This window comes from Lepeophtheirus salmonis, chromosome 8, assembly GCF_016086655.4.
Source record: "Lepeophtheirus salmonis chromosome 8, UVic_Lsal_1.4, whole genome shotgun sequence".
In the NCBI taxonomy this organism is placed as follows: domain Eukaryota; kingdom Metazoa; phylum Arthropoda; class Copepoda; order Siphonostomatoida; family Caligidae; genus Lepeophtheirus; species Lepeophtheirus salmonis.
The window spans coordinates 31,233,340-31,255,585 of record NC_052138.2 but is presented as its reverse complement, the minus strand read 5'-3'; the positions used below and the strand labels follow the sequence as shown (position 1 = coordinate 31,255,585).

General features: G+C 32.9%; 3 protein-coding genes and 1 long non-coding RNA gene across 4 annotated transcripts; 3 read left to right on the top strand and 1 right to left on the bottom strand.

The window, feature by feature from the left end:
• Positions 1-2,334: 2,334 nt before the first annotated feature.
• LOC121123599 (delta(14)-sterol reductase TM7SF2-like) lies at positions 2,335-10,132 on the top strand. Its single transcript, XM_071890323.1, has 7 exons — positions 2,335-2,502; positions 7,247-8,104; positions 8,163-8,502; positions 8,560-9,103; positions 9,167-9,297; positions 9,354-9,476; positions 9,535-10,132. The coding sequence occupies exons 2-7, from the start codon at positions 7,859-7,861 to the stop codon at positions 9,705-9,707; spliced, it is 1,557 nt and encodes a 518-aa protein (XP_071746424.1). The 5' UTR covers positions 2,335-2,502; positions 7,247-7,858; the 3' UTR covers positions 9,708-10,132.
• On the bottom strand, positions 3,191-4,072 carry LOC139906100 (uncharacterized). Its single transcript, XR_011781361.1, has 2 exons — positions 3,841-4,072; positions 3,191-3,780 (listed from the first exon to the last, which is right to left on the bottom strand). It is a non-coding gene; the product is annotated as an uncharacterized lncRNA (long non-coding RNA).
• Positions 4,912-7,016, top strand: LOC121123600 (ankyrin repeat domain-containing protein 22; the record flags this gene model as incomplete). The annotated part of the gene is given in 2 exon segments (XM_071890819.1): positions 4,912-5,383; positions 5,386-7,016. Coding segments are annotated over 2 exon segments (795 nt in total), but the record flags the coding sequence as incomplete, so codon positions are not given.
• Positions 5,807-7,519, top strand: LOC139906260 (protein fem-1 homolog A-A-like). Its single transcript, XM_071890818.1, has 2 exons — positions 5,807-6,697; positions 7,247-7,519. The coding sequence occupies exons 1-2, from the start codon at positions 5,807-5,809 to the stop codon at positions 7,517-7,519; spliced, it is 1,164 nt and encodes a 387-aa protein (XP_071746919.1).
• Positions 10,133-22,246: the final 12,114 nt, after the last annotated feature.

Below are 22,246 nucleotides of genomic sequence, written 5' to 3'. Positions count from 1 at the left end.
ATTTAGCACTCAGAAAATGGTTTATAAAAGAGGCTTTCCTTTTAATTCTTAGTGACAACCATCACGCAACCTAGACGATTAGGAATTGGAATAAGGAATCAAATTTAGTTAGGCACAGTGGTGTCGCTTGAACCTTTTAGTGGGGGAGGGGGCTCAAGTTTCTGAAGCCGTAAGGCCTCCACCCTCCAAAATGATCAAATCCTGGTTACATATTAAGTACTGTTTGGGTCGTAATTAATTTAGGAAAGATTACAATCCAGTCCAGGATTTTGTTCCGGTAAAAACAGAGAAAATGATGACGTCATGAGTAATTGTTCTTGTCTTATTTTCATAATAATCATTGTTTATCTAAATTTCAATTGTTACTTCAGTGATCAATTTTGAATTTTGGTCCTTTTTAAAGGGTTCCTTTTTTCATTTATTATATACTTAATTCAGTTTAAGATTGTTTTAAAAAAAGGACTGGGTCTCAGTGATATTCATTGCTGATTATTATCAGTGGTAGTGATGAATACTTTATAGAACACCAAAAGTTAAATGGGACTCCCCAATCGGATTTTGAAAGAAAGAAATTTATATCCTTCCTAAAAATAGTTCAAAAAAAGGCCCCACACTTAATTCTCGAAGAACAATTATTCTAAAAATAGAAAAAATACAAAATTTATTTTAAAAAAAACTCAAAAGGGTGCCAAATCGAAAAAAAGATTTAACATTTATTTCCTAAGAAAATACAAGATCTGAAATTACCCTGTCATAGAACTATTTTTTTAACTACACTTTTGTAAATATGTAGCATATAGGCGTTAAAATTTACACATGTCTTCTTCTGTGAAAATTGGGTCACTCTATCACTGATTAGTATCAGTATAAAATTACTATTTAGTTAAACGATTAGTGTCATAAATCTTATGAGGTGGGTTTCGAATTGCCAGTCTATTAATATTACAACCAAAAGTTAAATAATTAATATAGCTGCCCTCGGAATCGACAGATATAACAATTGGATTTCACTGGCATAAAATTAGTTCAATCTATTATGATATTACAAATTTTTATATTTTTTGCTACTATAATAGACTCTAGAACACGCCTGATAAGGATTTTTTTGGACGGATACCACTTGTTTAGGTATAGAAACCCTATTACCGATTAATTGGTAGATTTAATTCAAATTATGATGCTAGTTCTTTCTATAAATTTTTCTTTTGGATAGTGTTATGTCGGTCTTATTCCGAACTGAGACTGAACATCCAGTTCAGTCACAGTCCGGTCAAGTGCAGTCTTAAAACTTTTAAAATTCACTCCTGGATGATGACGTTACTCTAATTTATTTCTTTTTCAAAACTAGTTCTTATACCAAATAGGAGTCCAAATACAAAGTCAAAACGAATCAGAGTCGGTCTGCTGTCCCCCAGTTGAGTTGCTCTACGTAGCATAGCATATTTGCAAAAATAAAATTTAAAAAAACACTTAGGTCAGCCTATTTCAATGTTTTTTAATCCATATTATGACTCATCAGGAAGGTATAAAAAGGGATATCATTTTAGGAGGCGTTGATTTTATTCTTGTAAATAGTATCCCAAAAACGGGTTCAAAATATTACATATCAACTATTACTGTTCATTTGAAGTATCGGTTTCATTGGTACTCATTTTTAATGTTTTGTTATATAATAATATGTTCCAAAGTCAATTAATCTTTTTTTTATTATAATCCTCTGAGATAGAAATATAAAATACAAAATGAAATTAAAAAAGGTTTTATTTACATATGGGCTAAAAATACATTAACTTATAAAAATGATACTATTTTTATAAATTAAAGTTATATGGTCAACTATTCTCAAAGGTCCAAAAACCGGCTCGCTGGTACATTATGTACGCAAAATGTTTATAGCTATGTATATCCATAGTAAGTCCCTTTAATCGACATCGGCTCTCGAAGTATGTACAACTTAATTGAATTAGATATTTACTAGTATTTGATATCACGAAGTGATTCAAACACTTATGCAAGTGCATGCGTAAGAAACTTATGGCAGCCTATGATACAAAATAGAAAATACATAATAATATGAGGAAGCCGATTTGACGCTGACAATAATAAACCTGCAAACATAACTTCCCGCGTTTTGAACCTTTGTCTCAATAGCACTACCAGTCTAGTAATAATAATAGTACGTTAACTGTTAAGTACACTATATACTGTCCATTTCTCTTAAAAGAGAAGCTAAAGAGACGCTATTTTCTCCTTTTCTTATTTTTCTTTTCGCGGGCGCTCAGCTCAAGCAATCAGCAACAACAAAAGAGGAGTAAAAATTTGTGTGTTGTTTTGATTCCAATATTATTTATAGTAAAAAGAGACAGGGGAGCCATCCGTGCTTGTTTACCTCTCATCCGGATATTTATAGCCCAGTGTTGTAATTACCAACTCTTTGGCTTTAGTTCGATCAGTGACTCAATCTCGGGAGCATCATCATCTGAAATTTCCTTCAAATAAGTGGTAAGCGTCTTTTGTAATATTAATAAATAATATCCATTCGCTTGACTCCCAAAATCCAAAATGGCGGGCTTAATTGAAAAACAAGAGCCGGAATGTTTCGTGGATGTAGAAATATCTCATTCCTGATCTATATACATGACGCATATATCATATGCTCGAAAGACTTTATCATACGCGATTGTCGGCATGTGGATGCCGCCGGAATGGCTCTTGCGTCAGAAACGTATACAAACATTGTTATTGAGGTGCTGACATCTATTGGATTTCTTATCAACTAATGTTTTTCTCTCTCTCTCTCTCGTCACTTGCTTTCTATTTCCTTTTTCGTATCGCATCATGTCTTGTCCTTCACATGCAAGCTCAATTCTAGAATATGGGCCTTGATTATATTTTTTAATTCAAATACCATGAGAACGGACCCCTTATATAAAATGAGCAGCTTTAATTCTGAGATGTGATATGATTGGGCTTAAGGGATTGACAGCTCGTCAGAAGAGCACTCAGTTATATGTAAGGCCATTGATACTTAGTAGAGAACGCCGTTTTTTTCAGGTAGATATATATAGATGTGGTTGTTGTTACTCTTATGAAAAACAAACATGGGTGAGGTACTCTATGACCTTGGTTTATTGAGTATATCCTGATATTAATTATGGTTGATATGATTAATTATTAACTCACTAACAGATGAATTTTAACAAGATTTAATTTAAATTATTTCATTACATATGATATAGGCATTTATTGATAACTATCTCTTTGTTATCAATCCAGCTATTGATGATGAGCATCGTAATACTATTAAACAAAGTCAAAATTTCCCTTGAACAAGGCTGAAATTTTATCCGTATTTTTAGTTGTTGATGCTTTTTTTGTTTTATTTCAATTATGTACTACAATATATATATATATTATTTTTCTTTGTTTGTTACGAAGAATGGAAAATTAAGAATAGTTTGTGTTGAAATGAAGCTTTAATATTGTTGTTCTATTTATACAGTTTCTTGATGTATTAATATCCTTCAAAGAAGTCTTTTTAAAATTTAAAGTTCATTCTTGCCATGACAATGCCTTGTTTCAATCCTTTTTTTCAGGCATTCCAAATTTCGTTCTTCTTCTTGAATACCAATTATTGTATTTGATGGTGCATTTCTAATTACCTTTAGGGTCTAATTATAGTGATTATGTAATTAGTTTCCTTCCTGTTCGATAAATTCTCTAAAGAATTAGGTTTATGGTTCATTGTACAAATAATCTGTTGGATTTTTCGATAGAAAACTGGGAAATTTAAAGAAAAAAATGTTATAATTCAATGTAAGATGTAGCTAAAATTCTTACTAGTATAGAACTAAAGGCTTCGTATAGACAATTCCACATATTTTCCACACTTTAATTGCCCTATTGACGTACATTTCTCCTTTTGAAACTTGATACACGTTCAAATGTCCTGGTTAGTCATATAAAACTTATTTGAAGCATACAAGATTTGCGTTTTTATAAGGTATGTTCGCTCTACATAATCTTTACCCCCACTTAAATGTCTCTTAGTATTAGTCAAATCAAAATACTTTGTTATCTTTTCTCGAATGCAACTACTGCTAACTTTGTTTCTATGCTGCATACGCTACTGTCCCCATTATATTTGATTCTCTTTCATTAGTCAAGTTTGTCTCCTAAAAGTAGCGACCAAATCATTAAGATTCTTGACCCCTTTTCTTTTTAAATATAGAATTTATTTTAAGTTAATTATGTTGTATTTATAAACTTAGAAATTTAGAAATGAGTTACTAAGAATATTGAAATATATTAATTATGAATGATACATTTCATTAATTTGTATGCACATAAAAATTACAAAATGCAGTTGCACTTTGATCTAACTGCCTGTTGTAATATTTTATTATTGTTATTAAGCTTATATATTTGCCAATTTCTTAACTTTTCTTTTGTTTTTTTCAAGAAAGAAACTGCCTTTGTAATTTTATGAACGAACACCAAGGGTCTATGTATAAACACATAGGTTTTTTCCTGAAAAAAATAAAATAAAATGAAAACCTCCTGTCTCGTGCTTTCTTTGTTCCCTAATATACTGAGCGAGTACTGTAACAAATTGCTGCGGATTAGTAATGGGGGTTGAGGAAACAAACGCAATTTTTTTTTGACTGGGAATGTGATTTACTTTGTTGTGTTATGAAAATATTTATTTTGTTAGAAACATTGTTTAATTGTGATAGGTTAGTCAAATTTTAGTCGTTCAATAAATATGAGAATATCAAAAGGATATGGAGACTGCTCAAATATGAAGATGCATTGTTTTACTGCACTTGTTCAAGAGTGTCAGCTATCTGCACCCGGCTATAAGTTATCTGATTCTCTTAAAAAGAAAATCGAAGTGTTTGATAAAAGTGACCGGAAAGGTGTTGTAGATCAAACCTCGGAATTTGGGTGTACGCCTCTTTTTTGGCTTGTAAAAATGGCAGTGCTGAAGTTGTAGAATATTTGCTGACGGAGTGTGAAGCGGATATTGAACAAAGAGGGATTTTCCAAGTTCTTGATGAAGGAGTCAGTCATAGTGTTACTCCTCTTTGGTGTGCTGCTGTTTCTGGGAGACTATCTGTGGTTAGAGTGCTTATCGATAATGGTGCTGATGTGAATGCTGCTTCCGATTCTGGTTCAACTCCAGTGAGGTCAGCTTGCTATATTGTTAGAAATGAGATGCCCACTTCTCATTTTGATATAATACAGGCATTAGTGAAGGCTGGTGCCAATATACAGACTCCAAATCATTTTGGAGGAACCTGTCTCATTAACTCTATTCAAAGTACCAAACTTGTAAAGTTTCTAATTGAGAATGATGTCGATATAAATGCTGAAGATGTACAGCAAAAACTGCTTTGCATTATGCAGTTCAAGAGAATAGATTTGCAACTGCCAAACTTCTTATGCAAAATGGTGCAGATCCTATGAAAGTCTCTAAATATGGAGATGATATTTTGCAAACCGCATGTTTAAAAGGAAATATTATGGTTTTTAATTATTTAATCGATAAAGTCAAATATGACCCTTATCGAATTGCCAATGCTTTTGAGTTAATAGGGAGTACCTTTCTATTGGATCTGTATGACTTAGGATCTACTCTTTTTTCTGGAAAAGAGCTCTTGAGATACGATACTCTGGGGTTGCGTCATACCCTAAAGAAGATTTGAAAGTCCATCCAAATCTTAAAGTCTCTGAAATTAATTCACTAGAAGAATTGGACTCATCTTTAACGGATTTACAAGGGTTAAAATTTCAGGCTCTCATTATGTCAGAGAGGATTCTTGGAGAAGACCATAAAGATACTATATTTCGCTATATGTATTGTGGTGCCTCACATGCTGATGTAAATCAATATAATGAATGTGTACATTTATGGAATTATGCATTGAAACTAAAAATAAGAAAGGATACTTTGCTTTCATACGACTCCAGTTTTACAGCAAGAGCTATTGTTCAGCTCTATGTTAACATACTCCGGAGTGTGTTCAGAAGTGATAATGAAAATATGTCTATGTCAGAAATTCGTGAAGAATGTGAAGTGTCATTCAAAGATGTATTAAGTACCACAATATTTATTAATGAAGGTCTCGTTAAGGCACTTCAGCTTCTAAAAGTAAATCCGGTGTTTCAAGTCCAATTGGACAATTTGGATATTATTCTCACATCATGGATTCATTTAATACATATTTTATTGAAAATGGCTATCTCAGAAGAGGAAATGAGGCAAATTTATCTGATAGTGAAGGAAGTTCTGAGTATTGATCCTAAAACAAGTAATGGAGGGGATTCAGTTTTTCATTTGGCAGTGTCTTCTTCTTCCACATTGAAAAGTAATAGTTTTCTAGATGAAGAGAATGCTCCACTGTTTCCCAGTCTGGAATTGACCAAGTTTATTCTTAAATGCGATTTTGATGTTCATAAGCGCAACAATCTTGGTGAAACTCCGCTTCATATTGCGTCTAAGCCTGCTAACTATTCTAAGGAGGTCATTGAATTGCTGTTATCTCACCAATGCCACGCGGATGTTCCAGATTCTAATGGGCTTCGAGCGTTAGATTTACTCGTCCAACAGACATACAACCTTTCATTAGTTTCACATATTTCACTCAAGTGTTTAGCCGCTCAAGTTCTACGTAGAAACCGAATGTCAGAGAAAGTTCCTATATTTTTAAGAAGTTTTGTTGATGTTCATTAATTTAAAAAAATTAATTGATAATGCCTTTATTTTTGTACGTTTCACCCTTTTGTATATTACTGGGATGTAAGATCAAAGATGAACTTATTATGCCACCTCTTTATTTGAAATAACTTAAGTTTGGCAATTCTGTGGCCTATATTGATTAATTCAATTTTTCACTTACATTGTTGTATCTTCCGTTAGTATAATTTATACTTTAATCCTGTTAATCAATACAAATTTATTTGCGATTCTCTATTTTAAGTTATATTTCCTGAAATATAATTGCCTTATTTTATATCTACATACATAATAATTTTTTCTACTGCAGTGAATCAACAAAAACATAGAAGTATTTGCCCCAATTGTAACTCATCTCTATTGTAGTATATAAATATTAAAGAGTACTATATTGGTCTTTATTTTTGGGTTCTTAATTCTCTTTTTAATGATATTTGTATTTTATTTAAAAAAAATTTTTTTTCTTTTAAATACCACTTTTATGTTTTAAATTTATGATTTCACCAGACAATGCCGCTTCGCAACGCTACTACTAGACGAAAAAGTCCTGCTAGGACGATGACTCGACAAAGATCTTCTCTGTCTAGAGTCGTAAGTACGTCTACCAATACCTCATACAAGGAAGATGAAGTATATGAAATGCTGTATAAAAAAAATGCGAATGTTCTTGCTCGATGGCCTGGTACAAGTTTATATTACAAGGCTGTTGTCACATATGTTCGTGACGAAGATAATGAATATGATGTTAAATATGAGGATGGAACGGTTTTTTCACCATAAAGGCCAAAGACGTAATGAAACCCTCAGCCAATACACGTCGTGTTAGTCGTGGTAGATCTAAAAGTCGAACAAGAGACTCTGGTGCCAAAAAAGTTGAACCCAAAGACGAAAAACCCCAAGAAGAAAAACCCAATAGGAAAGGGCGAAGATCCGTGCCTAGAGCAACAAAAGTAGTGGCTAATAGTGAAACAGATGAGAAAGAAGACGAGGAGATAAAAACTAAAACTAAATCAAAGAGCACCATGAAGATTTCAATTCTCTTAAATCGTTAAGAACCTCCGTAGTCGGGAAAAGTGAGGATATTGATATACAAATAAAGGATATTGGTGTAAAAAAACTATGAATCATAAAAATTCCATTAAATCGAGAATGTCTCTCAGCGAAGCTAAAGCTGTTAATAACATAAGTGACTCTGATGACGAATCCGATGTTGTTACTTTAAATACATTTCGATCAAGAAAATCTTTACTGTCCCTTGACACTCCAACATTGTCTAATCATGTCATGAAGAATAGCGACATTGACACTTTGGCTGAGAAAATATACCAGAGGACATCTGCTAGAATTGCCTCCAAATTAGTTGAGGTAAGGTTATTCTGTATGTAAAAAATATATTTAGTAAATATTTCCCTTTTATTTACAGTTGAGTAGTGATGATGAACGACCTAAATTGGTTCCTAATCCTGACATCCCTCTGAGACGAAAACCGAAGACCTCAATATGGAGTAAAATAAGCTTCGAATGGTTAACTTGTTTATTCTTTATGATTCTGGGGGCTTTCATATTGTTTTCCCTTCATTTGCTTTGCAAATCGGGTTCCTGTAAACCAGCAATACCCAAGGTACCTCAAAAGTTAAAATCGTATTGGGACCCATATAGTGTTGGTCTTATCGTTGCTGAGATTTTGGTTATTTCACTTTTATCCTTGATACCGATTGGCCCTCTTATGACCAATGTTAATGGCCAAGAAATTCGAAAAAACGGTGAGATTTTTAAATCATATTATATCGAACCAATCTTTATTTATAACTCATTTTTAGGTTTTTTAACTATATTGGCTTGCTTTGCTCTTCTTCCGATCTTGGTTATGAAGGAAGTGGATCTGGAATTAGTAAATAGAAGATATTTTCGTCTTATGATCTCATCCTTTTCCTTGGGAATTATTGCCTCGATTTTCTCATATGCTATTTCGTATTTTTTCCCTGGACCGAAAACTAACAAAAACTCGAGGGGCAATACAGGAAATATAATCGTTGATTTATTTCATGGAAGAGAACTAAACCCAACTATTTGGAAATTTGATCTTAAACTTCAAACCTTTCGTTTTTCTATGATCTCTCTTGCCTTAATAAACGCCGTTCTTATTGGCAACTATGTTATGAAGAATAATGAAAATGCAAGTCCTTTAGTTATATGTGCGGCAGTGTTTCAGATTATTTATGCATTTGACGCATTGTTTTTTGAGGATTTCTATTTCTTTTCTCATGACGCAATGAATAACGGTTACGGCTACTCGATGATAGTATCTTATTACACCCTTCCATTTTTACCCACATTGATCGTGCGATATTTGCTTGCCAAAGCGTAAGTTCTTTATTTTTAAAATGGTGAATCAATATGTATGCTTTATCGATATATCTTTTGCAGTCCAATTGAAGCTCCTTGGTATGTCGTAGCTGGAATTGTAATTGTCAACATGGTCGGATATATTATCTTTCGTGCATCTGAAAATCAACGTTGTCTATTTAAAAGGAATCCAGATGATGAAGGAATTAAGCGTAAGTTCACTGTCAAAATTAGAGTTGCATGTCAGTGATAACTTGATTAATTTTAGATTTGGAAAGAATAACATCAGGAGCTAACAAGAAAATTTTGTCGGGAAGTTGGTGGTCTCTTGTTCGATACCCTAATTATCTTGGAGAAGTTTTAATTCAGTGGTCTTGGGTATTGCCAGCTGGTAAGTGTATTCGTAATTGTATTGCCTTGTTTAATCATATATTTTCTTTTTTAATTAGTTGCAACGGCTGGAAAGACTGATCTATTAATATATTACTTACCTATGTTCATCACGTTAGTTTTGTTGGTTCGTTGCTCAGAACAAAACGCACGGAATCGTCAAATGTATGGAAATGCTTGGGATAAATATTGCCAAAAAGTTAGATCTAATATATTTCCCAAAATCTATTAGATACTTAACGACATATTTTTTTTACAAAATCGTACCTGAATTCTATCGTGAAAATTTTTTTTATGGGTAGATTTTGATATTAATTTTTCTCTTGCTTTCTTTTTCGCCAAGGCGTTGTATAAATAAATCATAAATAGTTATATTACCTCAAAAGTACAATATAATCTAAAGACTTTCAGTAATCAACTTAGTGCAAATGTATGTGAGACTGTTTTTTTTTCATATTATTCAATTATCTTAAATATGACAAAATATCTGTATTGAACTAAATCGATTTTATGAAGTAGTGCTTCGGTAGTGAAGTGTGGGAAAAATATGAATAAACCCCTCAGTACCCTGTACAATTAGTTTATCAAATGATATGTTAATTTATTATAATGCAATTATATGAATATATATTTATAAATATATATTACTTACATGTTGGAGCCATCTACTTTATTTCAAATATTAAAGATTGACTATAAATTGCCTTGATTAATTAAATATGGTTAAATGGAATTGGGTTTTGATGAAAAGAGATGACTTTACAAAGTGACTTATAGGACCTATTCGGATTGGGGCGATCTCACTGACGGTATTATGATTTTTTTTTGTGGGTTCGACCAGAGTATTTAATTTGGTTAATTTTAGAAGTTATTGATACAACTTTTTTTAAGTACAATATAATTTAAAATTTGACAGTCATAGTTGACACTGCTTTTTAGGCTGACTTTTTCATATATGCTAAATTTTTTATTTTTGTCAAAAAATTATAAATTTGATTACATAATTTCGTTTTTGACAATTTATAAAGCTATGGGGTGGATGTGGCACGTGACACTATTTTTTGTTGGTTGTCCTTTTTCTCTCTAATCAGTATTCTGAACGTTGATTGGTTGTATTCGAATTAGCTTTTGTTAAGCTGCGAACAATTCCCAATAACCATTCCATACTTGGGAGTAATTTCCCAACCGATATAAGTAGGTTTTCTTTTTAAAAGAAAGGTTGGGGGATACAATAAATGTTAAGACCATAGCGGAAGAAATACATAGATGTGTGAATAGTTGGTTGAGCCAGGGAGCACAAAATTATATACTTTATACGTAACTTATATTTCAGTCTCGTTGAACATTGTTAGTATAATTATTTCTTATCAGAATAAATTAAAACTTAATTGTATGCGATGCAAATTTGAATTAAGTTTCCAAAAATACTAGAAAGTCTACGAGGTACTAGATTTTTACCAAAATTTTATGTAAAAAATAGTTTGTTCTCCGCCTCTCTGGTACTCCCTTTTTAAGCAAAATTATCTGCTGACAAAAGGGGTATCATATGTGAATCACACTGGGACTAATAAAAGTCTTGTTAGTCCAGAATTACATTTCTTTGTTTTTCTTGCATCAATAATCTACACGTTTCATGGATGTTGCCGTTGTTGATTCGGCCATTTTGGGAGCCGAAACATGCAAGGAGTATTATAACAATAACACTTTTCCCATGAATATTGAAAAAAATTACTGAACTACTTAATGTCAAAATGGGACCAGCAAATAAAAAGACTTAAAACTTACTGTCTATTAATGCATTTCTATTAACCTTGCTGTCTATCAAAAATCCATCCCACTATTGTATAGTGCTATTAATTATAAGACCCTCATATGTATTAAAAATATGTTATTATATAGTTATACAATCTTATTTCTATATTGTAAACTATTACAATGGTTAGAATAAGATATTTTTCTTATTTCTTGATATTTGATTGCTTAGGTCCACGAGATGGCGGATATCAATAATCCTGACGTCAAATGAATATGCTTCATCTACATAATAAATATTTAAAAAGAAATACACTGATAAAAATTTACGCAACAATAGTGCATTATGCTCCAACTCAACCTCTACGATTCATAACTTATACATAAAATCGTAGCTAAAGCGTATATACAGATACATTAATACACATTATAGTTTAAATTTTTAGCTTCGGGTTGAATTTAAATCAAAATTCTAGGTTTTGTTCATTTAAATACATTTGAAAGTAAAATCTGAATAAAGATAAAAAATCAATTTGTTTGTGAAAATTGAACAAACTTCATATCCCAATTTAAAATTAAAATTTCAGCCACACATTAAAAAGAACAAAACATAAATGGGTTTGTTAAATTTTTTTAAAATTTCTTTATATTGTTATGGTATTGCAGAGGGAGAGTTGGAAGTAACTTATCTCTCTCCCAGCCATCGCTGCAGCTTCCAGTAAAATACTCCTCTATTCGTGGGGCTGTAGTGGTTCGTAGTTGTCATCTTCTGTGCAATAAGAAGATTTGCATTGATAAATGCTAACTCTGTTGCCTTAGCATCTGAGGTAGTCCCTCGACCTCCGAGTTCAAAATGGGTAATACCCTTCCAAGCATTCGACGTACATTTTGAAAAGTCTTTCAGATTATATATTATTAAACATTTTAAAATGCTGACTGCTTGGCATTCCACAAACGCATGTACTGTCGAATGGAAGATTTTGCCACAGTCTTTACACGGTCTTGTGAATCTGATATAGTCTGTAGAGATCTGGAGTTGAGCTGTAAACTTCCTTCCATGATTGATTTTTGCTAAGGGCCCAACAATCCTTTTCTTCCAATTTTGAGGGAGACTAAGTCTTATTTTCATATCCTATCAACTTCGGAACTGTTGAAGGGCTTCGACAACTTATGCTCTTTCAGAGATCTTCATAGAGGGTATCTGAATCTACCATCAAGAAAAGGTACAGGTTGTTCAAAATCATTTAAGGTAAAAACTTTTTCCTGATGGCACTAACTTCTAGATCTTCTGGGTTTGTTAGATTTTCGAAGAAAAACTTTCGCTCTCATATACTGGAACGCAATTCCAAAGGATTCTTTGCCCTGCCCCCCAAACTTGGGATATCCTGGAAGTGGTATCGTTCGTCAAGTGCGACCCAAACATGATCCACCAATAGATCTCACTATGAGTCACAGTTGGGTGCCATTCAGTGTTAGGGTTTCTTGTTATATCTATCAAAATTCCAATTTTTAGGAATGCCAATGGAAAGTCTAGGAATGCCTCTTTCAAGTTGACTTTTCGGTCTTTTAATCACAGGAATGTGACTTTTATGAAATAGAGTGCTGAACCATCTTTCTTCTCCAATAATGGCTCTTTCACATATAAGAGGGCAATATGTGGCTTTGTATAGAACCCTATGTAACACGAATGTGTTGTACAGATCTACTCGTTCCTGAAGATTGAAGGATCTCAATTTACATAATCTTGGAGGAACAACTGAGCAAATATCCTTCCAGTTTTTTTTATCCTCACCGTCTCTATTACAAACGATGCCCAAGAACCCTATCTTCCTTTTTATTTCACTGGAGGCAACTCTTCGACCTTGAGAAGGGTTCCACAGTCCATTGGTAAGATAATAGTTATTTTTCTGTTGACAGAAAGGCTCGAAACCTTGTCATCCTTTCAAAAATAAAATTTAAATACTTTCCACAAGTTATGGCTCAGAATTACTCTCTATTGTTAAAGTTACATCGTCAGCGTAGAGATATATCATGTGACTCGATCCTTCTAGCTTTATACCAAATCCACCAAATTTACTAAAATTTGGTCTTGACGAGGTCCAACGAAAAGCAGTGTGGCTGAAGGACAGCCCTGGTTGCAATTTTTCCTTAGTGTAATTGGTTCACTTTCCACTCCATTAATTGATCCTGGGTAGGAGCTTTTAATAGCTCTTAATATTTATTTGAGTGTAATAGAATCGAACCCTTTAGTAGAAGTCGATTCCAATTATAGCTCAAAATTTTTGCCTTTCTCCAACCGAGTCAATACAAGCACGAATATTTCGAGAGACGTATACTTTCCTCTTCTTTAAAAGAAACATTCTGTTTAACCTCAACCCTTTTATTGAGCATTTCCTCCACTTGTTCAGCCATGACCCCGGACAGAATTCTGGATGAATCGTTGAGTACCGTAATGGGGCTCCTGTGGCTAAAATCGGAACCGTCTCCTTCTTCGGAATTAGAGCTATTCTTCCCATTGTCAGTGAACTGGGCTTCTTGCCTTTATTTTCCATCGTTTTACCGATTTTTAAAAGAAAAGGAACAATATCACATGGAAACATTGAGTAAACTCATCTGGACCTGGAGCTTTACTATCTGTATATTTTTGAGTAATATATCGAGTGATATTCTCCATAGTAAACACATTTTGTTCATGATTCAGCGCCATTTTTCGCCTTTTTGGAAAAATAAGTCTTCCAGACACAACAATTGCCTGGAGTCTAGAATAGAAGTAGCTTATAATGTCTTCAGTTTTAGTTAGGATTTTTCCATAAGAAACTATTTTCTTGATATTAGGTGCTGAGCTTTTTTATTTTAGAGAGATAATTTTAATCTTCTCGACGAGTTGTTTTCTACAATGACTTTGGCCTCAAATTCAGCTTCCACAAACACTGCCACTCGAAAAAAAATTAATTGAGTTGGCCATAATCAAACTAACAAAATTGAATTGCTATCAAGAATGTTTTAGATTTGAACTTGGTTAATCTTGGAGTTCCTTCGTTTTTCGTATAAGACTTGTGATGTTACTGTCCGGATTATTTTTGTCAAAACATCGACTGACGCTTCTGAAGAGTAGGTGGAAGAATATCCCTTTCTCAAATTGCTTTTCATTCTCTTCCTGAATTCTACATCCTCTATAATACATTTCGGACTCCTAAAACAAAGGCTTCGAGGCTGACACCGAAATTTAATTTATATCATTCTATGATCTGAAGAGGTTTCTGATCGAATAAGTGCGTTCTTAGCTAGGTACAGAAGTTCCGGAGAGATAAAAGCCAAATAAATCATCGATCTTTGTTCTCCTCTTCACCAAGAGTAGCTCCTGGGACAAAAAAATTTCATTATATCTTCCAAATTCAGTTTGTGAATCGTCTCCTTTAAGATACAACTGTTACGGTTGGTATTATTAACCGACTGCAAAGAGTTGACACTCAAAACAAGGAAGGTAGGGTTTAGTAGTTCTCAATTCTGATTAGGGGGGGGAGTGAGCCCCCCCCCCTAGTGAAAAGAGAAGAATAAGGGTGACTACGTTAGGAACATATTCTTCCCTGTCTTTTGGATTGAATTGTTTATTTTTCCCTTGACCGCTCTTTCCCTATAGTCCTTTGGTATTCGGATCTTTGGCAACGACAACTTTGATATCACCGATCAATATAAGTGGTATAGAACCATCCACGTGGTCATCGATAATTTTTCTTGATGGAAGGGAATACATCTTTCATTGGGCCCATACGCATTAATTAAATACAATACCACATCACCTTTGCAAATACGAATGCTGTGCAACTTGCTAAGAAAAGAACATTCATTGAGATGAATATTTTATATCCTGTAAGCAGTTATATCGGCGTCAAATGATAAAATGTGTTTGATTAATGCATGTCTTTCTCACGAGTCCCTTCCTCCCCGATTTATGGATAAGTTCATTTTTAATGATGAATGACTTTATGGTTTGGGCTGCTTTGATGGAGTTTTATCTTTGTCCCGCGAATATTCGGAGTCTGGTTGATTTCTTTTCTTTCACATGCAGTTTTTCCTGCCTGTGAGAGAACCCATACGGGGTTCAGGGTAAGACGATCAGGGAGCCTGTTCATACTCGTAAGTTTTTAATCTTTTTCCAGGTTTGTGAATCGTCTCCTTTAAAGATACAACTGTTACGGTTAGTATTATTAACGAGGACTGCAAAGTTGACACTCAAAACAAGGAAGGTGGGGTTTAGTAGTTCTCAATTCTGATTAGGGAGGGGGGAGAGGGGGAGTCTCCCCCTAGTGAAAAAGAAGAATAGGGGACTACGTTAGGAACATATTCTTCCCTGTCTTTTGGATTGAATTGTTTATTTTTCCCTTGACCGCTCTTTCCCTATAGTCCTTCTGGTATTCGGATCTTTGGCAACGACAACTTTGATATCACCGATCAATATAAGTGGTATAGAACCATCCACGTGGTCATCGATAATTTTTCTTGATGGAAGGGAATACATCTTTCATTGGGCCCATACGCATTAATTAAATACAATACCACATCACCTTTGCAAATACGAATGCTGTGCAACTTGCTAGGAAAAGAACATTCATTGAGATGAATATTTTATATCCTATAAGCAGTTATATCGGCGTCAAATGATAAAATGTGTTTGATTAATGCATGTCTTTCTCACGAGTCCCTTCCTCCCCTGACGTTGACGTATAATATTGTTTCATATATCCAAAGTTGAAGCATTCTTCATACTGAAGTTTGACTCCAGAAAAATCTTGGTTTTTATTAGGTATCTTTGAATGGGTAAAATCTGTAGTATGGTTGAGGGATTAGCAATTACCTCCACAACATAGTCGCTGTCACGCCATAGTTCCTTATAACTTCCATGTTTTCCTTCAGCCTTAGCATCAGAAGGGTTCTTCTTTGGGTAATGATCAACGACTTCCCCAAATTGCTTCATCCACTTAACCGTTTTTTCCTCATTGACCCTCTTTTAAGTATTGATCAATGTTATTGCCATATGTTTCCTATTTATCCACTGCCTGCTGATTTTGAGGGTATAACGAATGTATTTATAAGCAAAATGTTTGAAGAAGATATACTGTATAAGATTCGACGTTTTTACCATAGATTTGACCTTCTTTACATTTAATATTAGAATTTTTTATGATCATTTAAAAAGGATCCTTAAAAAATAAACCATTAAACTTTAAGACAAATCAATTAAAATCATATAACTATTAATAATAATAAAATTATAAATACAAATATTGAAATAATAGATTGATCCAGATAATTTTTCTTGTTTTAACATCGATTCAATTAAATATGTCATAACTTTAGGTTTTACACTTTGATAATCCAACTTCCAATTGTGACAGGATAGATATATCTGCTAGATCTAACTAATTATTAATAATAAAGTAAATGTACAATAGACAATAAATATACTAATAAAAAATTTTTATAAATAAATTCATGTTTAGAGCAAAAGCTAATTATGTAGTAATGTCCGGCGATGTTTCCTATTAAGAGCATCAAAAAGGTTCATATAACAACACTATTATCATGATGGATATACAATTGTTAATTATAATGCAACACCCAATGTAACTACCCTCGTTATTTGTGACCATTTAAACAGTTGTTTTTGCCTTTTTTAGTTTTTCTGAACACCATTTCTTGGGCCATCAACCATAGCTAAATACCATAGCTATTTGGAAGGCCTAATTTCATACCCAAGTTTTGAAGTGACTTTGCCTGAATCCCATCCGTTGTTGTGACTTTTTTTTTGGAGTTGTGTATCATAATTCTTGATATGTTTGGCAAAATAGAATCATATTTTATGGTTAGATTTGAAAAATTGAATACCACAGATAGTACAAATGTTCCGTTTCAATAAATACCTTTTACTCGATGAATACTTTTTATATGTATTTCTATATATGACATCATACAACTCTTAAGATGAAGGAGGAATGATGATTAGAATGGATAAGATATTACATGAAAAGAAAGTCTGACTTGATGTATTCTGGACGCTATACATAAACATACGTCACAAATACCTTCATATTATGTTCATTCTGTGAAAATAAAGAAGTACCGGGAATTATTACGTAAAACACAAATCATTAAAGTTTATTTTTCGCCTTCAAAGTAATTTCCATTGGATGTAGTACACATATACCAACGTTTTTCCAGTCCGTGAAACATTTTTATATACATTTTTTTGCGTGGTCTTTAGCTACTTCCACAAATTTTGTTTCATGGATTCAATATACTTAGAAAGGATTTTACAGGAGTGGAAATTTAAGTTTGGGGAACAAAAAAATTAAACACAATCGTGACTCTGTGAGATGGTGTGTTATCGTTGTGTAAAACGCACGAATTTTTCTTCCATAATACTGACCGTTTTGACGGATTTTATCACGCAAAATACGCCCAAATAGTACTCCTTATTGACCGTTTGTCCCTTGGGATGAATTCATGATGCACCAGACAGCAGATATTGAGCATCACGCGGCGTGTCTTCGACCCACCGTGAGCGCTTTGTACCACTCATATGCAAGGGTTTTTGATAAAACTGATTCACCAAAATCTTTTTCTAATATTTTCAACGCATTAGCATATGAAATTGTGTTCGCAACACAAAATTTAAAGCAAACTCTTTTTCCAATAATGTCGTTCATTGTAAAAATCGTGGTGTACTAGTAAGGTAGACTGCCAAATCTAGCTATTGCAAACCGGTCTACAGTTCATCCTCAAACTTGGCATCACGATGAAAGACAGTACTGCCGACCAAGAAAAAAAAAATGTTTTTTAAATCCCTTCAGCGCAGGCTATATAAATTAACAATTCCCAGTACTTTTTGACAGAATGTATATCGAGTGGTCCATTAAAATCTAAACACTGAATTTTAAACTTCAACAAGATATAATTAACAGCAGGAAAATTTGGCTGATGATGTAGCCGATTTGTAGTGATTTTGGAAAAATAAATAACAAGTTATGGGTTTGATTTTGGGTGTGAAAATAATGTGTTCATTAATTATAAAAATTGTCTCTTTTAAAAAGAGAACCGCACTGTTTTATACAGAATTGCAATTTTTGTAGGGGTGTGTTGGAATCTGAGTTTTATCTTATCAGGCCATATAATTACCAATTGGCAACCCTGATTATATTCAACTGTTTTTTCCTCCATAAAGGGAGGCGGTTTTTTCTGTTCTTTTTATTATATAATTCATTCGAAATATAGAATTCATTGATATAACTTCATACCAAATATATGTGTGTTGTTATTGTCCAGTATTTTATTACAGAGTAAGTAATATAGTCCATTAGTTTTATCATTCTTGGTTATTGAGAGATGCCTAAATCCCCACAGGGTGAATGAGCCTACAATTGCTATTTGGTTTCATTTTATGAGTTATCTTGTTATCGATAATGAATAATAGGGCTGAATTACTGGAACCCTTGGAACTAATTATCGTACAAGTACCAACTGTTATTTTTCTTTTTTTTTCCTTAAACTTTTTAACCAACCCTAGTTTTATATCGTAATAATTTTTAACAGTAATATCAAAATTATCCATACATACATGACCAAAAAAGAAGCAAAAAAAAAAAATATATATATATATTAACATTAAAGTTCAGTTGTAACTGTCGTATATGTAAAAAATATATTTGCATAAATATTAAATAGTAATGATGGCGAAGTGACACACGATTACAGCTGGACTTTGATGTGATTTTAAGATATTATTTTGCTCTTTGAGTATTGTCCAAAGTATGCATAGATGGAAGTTTTTGCCGGGTTCGGTTTTCTGTACACATAATGTGCAAACTTTATTATAGCTGGAATTTACAAAGTGGCATGTTAAAAAAACATATTATCCGCAAGGTGATGTCACAGTCTGTAGCTTAGAGGTACAATATAAGTTTTCGCATTGGTCTCTATGTGACTAACATTCCTAATTATATTTCATATTAAAGTACGTTATCCTTCAGAAAGTTGTATTATTTTGCCACAATACGGCGCCACTATCTTTTGCTTTGTTTACACAGTAATGTAATTAAACCATATAATACTATAAACCTGCAATCGAAGGCTCAAGCACGCCCGCTTCCAAGGGAGTAAAAGAACTGAGAAGTTATTACAATGATATACCATAAGTTCATTAGTCAACCATTTACCATATTTTTATGAAAAAAACCCCATACATTTATTGGAGGCAAATAGTCGAATGTACAGCTATACTTTAGACAGAGGACTATGATAGGCTTGATATTGGAGTTATTAGGAATTTAACGGGCTGGATATTTTTATATATGTTTCCCTATTTAAATCTAAAAATATTTTTTTAAATAAAAATATGACGAATGACCTTAGGGCCTTATGTTATGTCATTGTAGTAATTTCTCAGTTATTCTATCCCATTTGTTGTGACAAGTTTGTAGTTCTATATACAGTGATGAAAATTCAGTGTATATAAATGGCATGTTAAAAAAAAGAAAACAAAAATATGAGGAATCTTTTAGAGGAGATTAGCTGCAATCAGCTGTGATAGGGGGGAAGGGGAGAAGGAAATAAACAACGATATTGGGAAGAATGACTCCGAATTCGACCCCCAACTCTACTCTGAGTTGAGTCCAACAAAGACTTACAATTATAACTCCGTAACAAATCTCAGGGTTAATGCTCTGTCCTTTATGAGGACACACATGTTCAACCAGAGGTTGAATATAATTGAATCTATTTAGGAAAGGATATTCACTAATCAGGAATTCAATAATAATAACAACTGCTAAGGAAAAGAAAATCCATTCTTCAGATTACCAATTCTCAAAAAACCGAGCATCTAAAAAATTCAGGATTTGCATGACTAATTATATGATTAAACAAGGTTCATGCCACAATTGAAAACCCATCCTACCTGCTTGTGTATTTTGTACATGAGCACCTCATTTTCAAACTTTACATTGTTCGTGTTTTCAATAATAGATCAAAATCTTTGATTTATATATAAAAAATATATTTAACTTATTTTTGGCGTTTGTTGATGAAACTAGCTAATTTTAAGCCGTTTTTAGAGGTAGATATAGCTGATTTTCCTTAAACCCATTTGGTAATAATGGTCAAGATATATATGTGGTACTTTTGTAAGACCACAAAAAAAGAAAAAGGACTCTTCTAACAAATCAGCTGACATATTTTGAACACAATGGAAATTATATTATAATCACTATTGTCTATACTCTTTTTATGTATCTCGGATCCCAGGAAATCCCCCATATCATTATTTCGTAATATAAGTTTCATTGATTAGATTAAACGTTAAATAATCGTTCATATTGAAGAATCTCTATCAATAAAGCCAAGTTTGTCAATTCTATGAGTATATATATTAATATTTGTATGACGGATGAAGACTCATATACTACAAAAAATTATAAAACGATAACACAATGAATGTGACTTTATATGAGTTTTAATAACGAGCGTGTGTAGGTAAAGCAAAGACTGTGAGCGTTCTAGAGACGTAAGCACTCCTTGGCTCATCACATCCTTTTCTTTCCCCCCCCCCATTATTATTTTTTATTCTTGAGGGGAGAACATCTGAGTATTGAGTAACTACGTTTGAGTGTGCTTATGAAAAAGGGAGAGAAACACTGATGATTTCTTGTGAGTGATCTCATATACTATTAAAGCAATACTGGATACTACGGCTAGTTCACTATAAAACTGATTCATAGCCGCACAAAAGTTCCGTATTTTAGATATGAATTGTGACAAACCAGATGGCTCATATTTTTTATAAGAAGAATTACATGGATTCTAGTGGTGCGCTAGTAAAGTTTAGACCGCGACTCAAGGTGTGTATTTCATAATTATGCGCCAAACTGTTCCACCAAAAATTAGTTTATTTATAACTTTCTATTTTTTTTTTGCGGGTGGGATCGGGTAAAATATGTGGAACAAAATAATTGTACCCGTGAGCTCAAAAAACAACAACAAAAACTGTGGAACTATTAAACATAAGGCTAGATAGAGATAATAGGATCATTAATAATATATTATGAGTAGCAAAGTTAATAGAAATACAAGGTTATAATGTTTTTCCGACTGAGGTTTGTCTTCCATTAAACTTTTTAATAGTGACATCAAAGAGTATAACTATTACCAAAAGTAGCTATATATCGCCTTCCTTGACTGTACCGCTGTTATACTCTAAGACGTCATATCGGTACGCTACATGAAAATGAAGATTCTGACAAGTCTGATAACATAATGGCATAGCATTATATTTTTATTAACCTTGTGTAGGACTAGCTTAAAATGAATTATTTATAATTAAAATATACATATACAAAAATAGATCAATTCCATAGTATTTATTATTTAATAACGGGATCCCCAAATTTGAACATTCGTTTCTTAGGATTCAGGCTCAATGACAATTTCCCATTAAGTGAGAAACTATAATACTTAAATATCTATTTGATTGAAGATTCGCTTTGCTTTTAAAGTGTTTTTGAAAGGTATAATGGAAGTATATTTTTAGCACATAAAACTAACATAACATTGTTTTATTAATCGATTTATAATAATAAATAGTAAAGACCACACTATTCATTGTAACAGGTACAAAATAATTAATTATGAGTAGGTATACAAACATATACTAACAAATTACCCCCCTCTATGTTCAAATACAAGACGAACAAAATCCATGACTAAAGAGTAAAAAACTAAAATTAATTTTAGTTAAGATTTATATATTAGCATTTTTCATTTATCATTTTTTTTTGTTTATAAAATTTAGTTTGTTGTAAGATAAAATCATCAAATGTTTGAAATAAAAGTGCAATATGAGCTGCTTTAACTCCCATATGGGTCATCAGTAGTGTTGTATTGGTCCTTTATTAAGACTGAAGTCTACAGTCCCGTCCAGTTCAGTCTCGGTCCGGTTCAGCTCAGTTCTGCAAATAGTACTTATTA

Coding starts and splice junctions, on each gene's coding strand:
- LOC121123599 (XM_071890323.1), top strand. CDS start 7,859: ATGAATCATAAAAATTCCATTAAATCGAGAATGTCTCTCAGCGAAGCT. Junction 9,298..9,353: donor AGATGATGAAGGAATTAAGC/GTAAGTTCACTG, acceptor GATTAATTTTAG/ATTTGGAAAGAATAACATCA. Junction 9,477..9,534: donor GTCTTGGGTATTGCCAGCTG/GTAAGTGTATTC, acceptor TTTTTTAATTAG/TTGCAACGGCTGGAAAGACT.
- LOC139906260 (XM_071890818.1), top strand. CDS start 5,807: ATGTCAGAGAGGATTCTTGGAGAAGACCATAAAGATACTATATTTCGC. Junction 6,698..7,246: donor GAAACCGAATGTCAGAGAAA/GTTCCTATATTT, acceptor TGATTTCACCAG/ACAATGCCGCTTCGCAACGC.